This window comes from Etheostoma spectabile, chromosome 7 (assembly GCF_008692095.1).
Source record: "Etheostoma spectabile isolate EspeVRDwgs_2016 chromosome 7, UIUC_Espe_1.0, whole genome shotgun sequence".
Classification (NCBI taxonomy): Eukaryota; Metazoa; Chordata; class Actinopteri; order Perciformes; family Percidae; genus Etheostoma; species Etheostoma spectabile.
This window is the reverse complement of record NC_045739.1, coordinates 5,005,662-5,013,196: the sequence shown is the minus strand read 5'-3', so window position 1 is coordinate 5,013,196 and position 7,535 is coordinate 5,005,662. Positions and strand designations below refer to the sequence as shown.

Below are 7,535 nucleotides of genomic sequence, written 5' to 3'. Positions count from 1 at the left end.
AATGCGCTTCCGAAAATTACCGTATTACAGAATAAAGGAATCTTTTAGCTGGATATCATGATACGCGTTTTTCTCGAGCAGATCCCCAGACACGGTAACTTCGCCCCCGTTCGCCTCGTCTCCGCTAGGGCCTCTCACCACTCTTTTGTTTGACGACTGATGCGGTGGGAAAGTGCGTGCCGTGAAGGCAGTGTAAAGGCAAGCTGGGCTAGCCGTGGTGATGTTGTGGCTGTAAAGCTAATGTCGTCGATGAAGTGAGTAAAGTTTTAAGGTTACGCTACTTTGAAAATTAGTTGTTGGACAGAAACGCACTGAACGTAACGTAAAGTAAGTTGTCACTAATAAGCTACTTGTAACGTTAGTTCAACAATCTGGGACCTTATAGTGAACTAACGTTAATTATCGTACCAAAGTTCAGGACTAGCTAGCTAGCTGTTGGCTAGTTTGTGTCAAATAGCTAAAGTTAGCTGGCTAGTTTGTTAGCTCCTGCAACTAAGATAACGCTAACAGTTGGGTAACTAGCTACTGTAACCAAATGCGTAAAACTATTGTAATATTAATCATTGCCATTAGCGATTGTAGTTAAATGTCGTATGTAGTTAACGCTAACTAGCTAAACTAACTCATGTAACTGCTAACTAGCTAGCTAATGTTAGCAGTAAAAGCCAGCTGGCTAAAACTAACATTAGCCTAACATTGTAATGTTAGCTAGCGGTTAGCTGAGCCTATGTGTTTAGCAATTTTTTTGTCAAATGTAGCTAGTTAACCTTTAGCCGCATTTACATTCCTGTTTACTATCTGTTTCCTTTTTTTAAATCTTCTCAGGATATAACGTTTGTGTTGCCTTCGCTGGTGTGTCTTGCTAACATCGATGTTAGCAACTAGCCTGTTCGTGTAAATGCTAATAACTAGAATGGACCTGTTGAACTCTCAGTTCCTGGACAAGATGAACAATAACATCGGGAGACTGCACTACGAAGGTTAGTTTGACATTATGTGTGATGTAATAAGTCTTTATACTGTGTAATTAACTTATTTGCGAAAGAAAGACGTTGCGGTTTCTCTAATTACCACCATCATTTTCTCAGTGGTTTGGTTTGACAAGTAACGTTAACTTTAACGATATGCACTATATGAGAAAAATATGGTAGAACGACATTACTTGCGATAAAGAAATTTTTTAAAAGTGTATTCAGTTATGCTGCTTTCAGTATACTGGTTAAATTCAAGACATTGCTTGAATTAAAAATTATTTCCAACTTTCTGTTATTGAACATTGAAAACAAAGGAACCAATAAAAAAAAAAGGATAGCTACATTTTAAAGTGCAGATTTCTACTGGTAACTCTTAAATCAACTAAAAAAAACTGTCTTTTGCATTCTGTGCAGGCGTTTATTGTAAATAACTTCATGATGAAAAAAAAAAAACTGTTGTGCAGCCCTACTGACAAGTACAGTACACACATAGCAAACTCAGTATCCAAATTCTCATAAAACATAAACAACATGAATAAATATTACATGTTTAAAAAAGGGTAGAAAAAAGTTTCACTTATCAAAACCGTCTACCCCTTCATAACTCAAACCATTAAATCTTATTTGTTATATATACTACAACACAAACTACTGTGCCACGATAGGTGCAATGTCATTTCTTTGACACGCCATTATTCCAACCTCTCAATAATCTGAAAAATTCCCTTTGATACTACAGCCCACTAGTCCAACTTCCTTTTGTTTCGAAAAAATAAACCTTCTGCTCCTACATCCCATTGTTCCAACCATAAAGCTAGGCTTTTGTGGATCACCTTCCATAATCTAAAATCTGAATCAACAATCACAAGCAAAATTGCTTTTCTCTAGTTTAACACATTTAAATCTTTATCTAGCCTAATCCACTCTCTGTACTGTTTTGCGTGCAGTTTTGTGCCCCAAATTCCCCGTAACGTAACCCCATTTGTACAGGTCCTATCCCCTGGCCAATCGGCTGTCCTAACCACGCAAGGCCAAATGCCTAAGCCCAACTAATCGGCTCGAAACAATGGGATGTCGGAGCAGAGGGTTTATTTTTTCAAAACAAAGGGACGTCAGACTAGTGGGCTGTAGGACCAAAAGGAATTTTTCAGGTTATTGAGAGGTCGGAACAATAGAGCGTCAGAGAAATGGGCAGTCCCCCAACCATATACCTCACGTTCAGTCCACCAACACTTCCTCATCCCTATACCCTTTTTAAAAATGTTCTATTTCCAATCTTTCCTTTCTGCAAACTCTCCTATTTATTAGCATTTCATACACTGCACACAGACCTAAGTACCCACTAAGCTTTGTATATGGTGCAGAACAATAGCAAACTCTACAGACTTAAGACTGTTAAGCCTACACTTTTTGTGTCTATGGGAATACCATAATCCCCAGTCAGGAGTCTTAAAAAGTAACATTTCAAATCAAAATTTTAGGATTTAAAACAGGTCTTTAATTTTCCTACGTCCATATAACGCTGTTAACGGCGCATGCTGATTGCTAAAATGGCACCAATGCCAGGTATCTACAAGACGGAATAGCAACACAGATTTCAGTGCCTTATGTTGCTACTTTAAATGTCTGCGCTGCTCTCTGATGCAACAAAACAGACACTAGAGGTAACAGAAGCATTGCTGCCTGTCACGCTATTAAACACTAATAACACGTTACACTTGGCAGCAGGTATCGTTAGCCTACCGTTAGCTACAGTAGTAAATGGTGAAAGAAGTAATTATTGTTAAAAGTTAATACATTTTTAAGATCTGTTGCACCCCTATTTGAAAGGAATGGGAAATTATATTGCCAGCCATTCTCTCATTGTTCACTATTAACATGTGTGGTATAGTTGCAAATTTACAAAATTAATTACTCCAAATATAGTCTGTTTAAAACTTGGCAACTGTATTGTCAATTTTGGCAACCAAAAGCTGATGCCTGCTAAACTGGCAACCACTAACTAAAAAGTTAGCGTTGAGTATTGGCAATAACATTGCATGTAGTTGGTTTTGTGCACAAAATTCTCAATGTTTAGGTGATTTTACTCCAGAAGTAAATTACTCTTCTTGTGACTTGTTTATTGCTCAATTGACCGTTTCAATCAAAGCTGCCTTCAGAAACCAATTCCATCCCTGAAGAATAAAGAATGTCCTCAACTTTCCATATTTGGGATGTCAGCGGGGTAATTTGGGTCAGACTTTAATTGTCTTTTCCCGATTTTAAAATGACATGAATAAAACTATTTTCAGCTTTATTCCTTTGTAGGCCAACAATTGGTTTGCTTAAACTGAAAATCTGGTTAACCAGAGACTGCTTGAATTGATGCCTTGGCCAGGTTAATTAAATCAAACTAACTGTTTACGTTTGGTAGACGTAGTAGGCCATAGTAGTTTGTTGCGTGTGGAGTTAATGCAGTTGTTGCTATAATTGAAATTTAATTAGATTATATGTACTCCCGAATCCTTCTCGCAGATGAGTCCAGGACACCCTCCCTACCCACTGCTATGTCCAACATAACTGGGCGTCCTCCACACTGCCCAAGCAAAAGGAAGTACGGTGAAGAACAAATGGACGACCGAGTCAACTGTGATGATGACCACGTGACCAAAATGAGCAGATTGTTTGCCACTCAGCTGTAAGTGCCTTTAAAAAAATTGAAGCATAAATTGTTGTCCTATGTCAACCATGGTATTGTCAACATGTAATGCATGGCATTGGCTCTTTGAATTTCAATGTTAAATAAAGTCATTGTGAAGAGTAAAATGTGCTCAAAATATACACACACCAGAACTCCGATTTGTACATTCATATCTTACTGCATGGAAGCTTGAATCTCAAAGTAAGATTTGATTTTTTTGTTGCCAACTAATGGAAATACTTTTGCGCAGCACAAGGTCATTTTAATAATGCTTTTTGATTTCCCCCAACCAAAACATTGGTACTCATTGATTGCCTTCCCCTAAAGCGTACATTACACTTGTAGAAGAGCAGTTTATATGTAATACCAACTTTTTTTTAAACCATGAAACAGTCATGACAGTTTTTACACAACAGAAAGCCATATTGGCAGGATCACTCAATCCTCAACACATTTTATTTATTGAACAAGTCAAAGAACAGTTGAACCATTCAGCCTGACATAGCCTCATTTGAGATTATGAAACAAAACCTTACAGCACTATCTCTGGTGGAATGCAAAGATTCCCTTCAGGCTGTGTCATGATTTTAAGAGACAACTTGGATTACCAGCACAACAAAGTCTGCAAGCGGGAAATCATGCATATAATCTTTAATTCTCTTCAACGGCTGCACACTAAAAAAGACAAACAAGACCACCTCCCCAGTTTAAGCCTAGTGCGGTCATCTTTTTCATAAATGAGATGGGACAGTTGATATATAAATTATTTAGAAAAAGGTGAAACTGTTGATGGTATTTGTTGAATTTGTGCTCTCTTTCTCTAGGGCCCGTCCCTCTGCTGGAGACAATCGTAATGAGCACTGGAGCCTAGGCCACACTCCTGTGGAGCACATTACTTCCTCCTCCAACGGTCTCCATGGGAACCACCTGTATGCTTCCATGTCTAGCTATGCTGTAGACCAGCCTCTGGCTCTGACCAAAAGCAGCCACGACATTAGAGTCGGGGCCAGAGATAGGTCTACCATGGGTGGGACTGTAGATCGGCAGCAGGTACGTCAACTTCTAACACCTATGGGGGGCACATCTGAAGTTCACAGTGACAAGAATAAAAGCACTAAGCTTTAAATGAGGTATAGATAAAAAAACACAATCTTTATGTTTAATCAATTGAATAAATGTGCAATTCATGCTTGCTGTATCCACATGGTCGCGAGGGATCTGTGTGAGGTACATTTTCTTATCTGCCCATCCATCATACAGATTATTGTTGAAGGTTGTTGTCACATTCTTATGCTAAAGTACATCGTTTTTATGTATGGGCCTTTTTATCTGTTTAAATCTTCTGAGATTGTAGAATTCTCATTTTAGGTGAAATGGTGTTATCAGTAATTTATTCAACATTTCTGAACAAAGATTAGACGATATACTAAGCAGTACAGGGTATTTTTTACATGTCAAGTCTCTCTGGAGAAGATCCATAAGGAGTGTACCAACCCATATGTAGTACTATTTCTGTGTTAGCTGATTGTATCCATTTCCATTCCAAATATAGAATCGTCCCTCTGTTATAACCTGTGCCCCTGCGAGCAACCGCAATTGTAACCTCTCGCACTGCCACATGAATGGATGTTCACCCAGCCCACCCACTGATCAGATGAAGACCAATGGTAAGCCAGGGTATAACCTAATGCTTGTCCATACACACACGCACACTCTAGGGGTGGAACGGTCGATGTATTCGTATTGAACTGAAACGGTATGGGCGTCACGGTTCGATGCATGAAATGACACGGAGAATACATGGTATAAAAATAAATTAAACTTTTGTGCAAATTTATTAATGTGATGTGGAACTAATTTAATGCAGAACTATTGTTAGACACGTGGATTCTTCAGGGACACCTAATCCGTAGCCCTGTCTTAGCTCCAAAGCTCTGATTGGCACGCCGTATGTAGCCGAGCTCCGCCTATGTATGCAGTTGTAGTGAGTCAGAGATAGCAGCACTAAGGACGAGTATGGCGAGCGGTGGCGAAGAGTTAGCGGACCCGCCATCCTCTTTAAGATTGCAAGTTTGGGAAAACTTTGGTTTCCCAGTCAGTTACAGTAGTAGAGGCAAAAGAGTGGTGGATAAGGCTGATGTTGTAGATTAGTGTTAAGTTTCCAGTGTCGCGGCTCCAAACCGTAACGTTAGTTGGGTCAGATGCCTTGTTTTTTCAGGCTAACTATATTAGCTTTAGCCAGGCAGGGAGCAGCTTTCTGCGGTGAAAAATGGTTGGGAAACGTTGTGATAACGTTGCATTAATCAGGTGATTTAGTTTCTTTGCAGAGAACAGAGATGCTGTGTTTTCAGTTTTATAGCTGATGTCTTAATTTGTTTACAAGTTACAGATGGAGTCTAGAGATGATGTGGGGAACTTGTTTACATCTTACTTTACACACTTCAGATTGTTGCTGCTATCTTAGGGGAGACACTGTATGACAGTAGGTGGTACAGCCTGAGACAAACAATAAAACACAAAAATGCCTTCTGCATTTTTACTTTTCCCTCCATTCTACCAAAGTCGTACCAGACTGGGATGTCTGAATAGTAGCATGTTATTTTGTACATCGCATGCTTGGTAAAAACTATGTTTTTGGTCTCCTTTCTTGACACTTGATGTTGTTTTAGCCAACACAGAATGCGATCCTGTGATTGAGGAGCACTTCCGTCGCAGCCTTGGAAAGAACTACAAAGAAGCAGAGCCTGTTTCCAACTCTGTGTCCATCACAGGTTCAGTGGATGATCACTTTGCAAAGGCGCTGGGAGATGCCTGGCTCCAAATCAAGGCCAAGGATGGCGGTCATCAAATCCCAGAGACAGATCCATGAAGCAGAGGAGAGTAAACATTGCTATCACTTTCTTAGTCTTTGTATATTAACAGTGGAGATTGCCCACTGGCATTTCTTGCCAAGCATCAACTTCCCTTAGCTACAGTTGTGTTCAGAATAATAGCAGTGTGTTTAAAAAAAGTGAATAATGCATAAAATCCTTAGAATAGCTTTTAATTCCATAGTATCAATGCATTGGGAACACTGCACCTTCAATTCCAAATCAAAACATGACCAAAATTGATTTGTTTAAAGTTTGTGTTGTACCTTTTAAAGAAAGTGAAGAAAAAGGATTTGGGCTGTTCAAAGAGATAGCAGTATCTGCATTTTTCTCAACTCAAACATATACTGTATAAACTGAAAAAAGGGTTTGCTTTACTTTGAATCACTACACTAATATTTAGTTGCATAACTATTTATTTCTGAGAACTGCTTCACATCTGTGTTGCATGTCGACCAACTTCTGGCACCTGGCACAGGTATTCCAGCTCAAGACGATTGAACTACATTCCACAATCCCTCGGCATTACTGGGTTTTGCCTCAGAAACCGCATTTATGATGTCACCCCACAAGTGTTCCATGGGATTGAGGTCCGAGGATTGGGCTGGCCACGCCATAACAGCAATCTTGTTCATCTGGAACCAAGACTTGGGTCATAGTCTTGTTGAAAGATCCATTTCAAAGGCGTTTCCTCTGATTTCTGCACCACCATGCTTTACTGTCTTCAGTGTACTGTGGCTTGAATTCAGTGCACGGGGGTCGTTGGTCAAACAGTCTGCGGCCCCTAGACCCAGTCTACAGAATGTTGCACCATTTCTCCATTTCAGCCTATACTTTTCTGCACTTCTTTGTTTTCCCCTGTCCAATCAACTTCTTAATCAAAGTCCGCTGTTCCTCAAAAAAATGTCTGTAACTTTACATTCTGTTTACAGAATCAATCAATTCAGTAATTGAACACAACACTGCCATTATTTTGAACATGCCCCTTTCAATTACAGATTCAATTACACA

At 39.5% G+C, this 7,535-nt stretch overlaps 1 protein-coding gene across 3 annotated transcripts; it reads left to right on the top strand.

Annotated features, from left to right (window-relative positions):
* Positions 1-6,624, top strand: vgll4a (vestigial-like family member 4a). Of its 3 annotated transcripts, none has more exons than XM_032521755.1 (6): positions 1-254; positions 826-980; positions 3,489-3,651; positions 4,479-4,704; positions 5,207-5,321; positions 6,324-6,624. In XM_032521755.1, the coding sequence occupies exons 2-6, from the start codon at positions 899-901 to the stop codon at positions 6,521-6,523; spliced, it is 786 nt and encodes a 261-aa protein (XP_032377646.1). In that variant the 5' UTR covers positions 1-254; positions 826-898; the 3' UTR covers positions 6,524-6,624. The 3 variants fall into 3 exon arrangements, with proteins under 3 accessions (XP_032377646.1, XP_032377648.1, XP_032377647.1); XM_032521757.1 differs by having other exon boundaries at positions 60-271; XM_032521756.1 differs by having other exon boundaries at positions 60-327.
* The last annotated feature ends 911 nt before the right edge of the window (positions 6,625-7,535 follow it).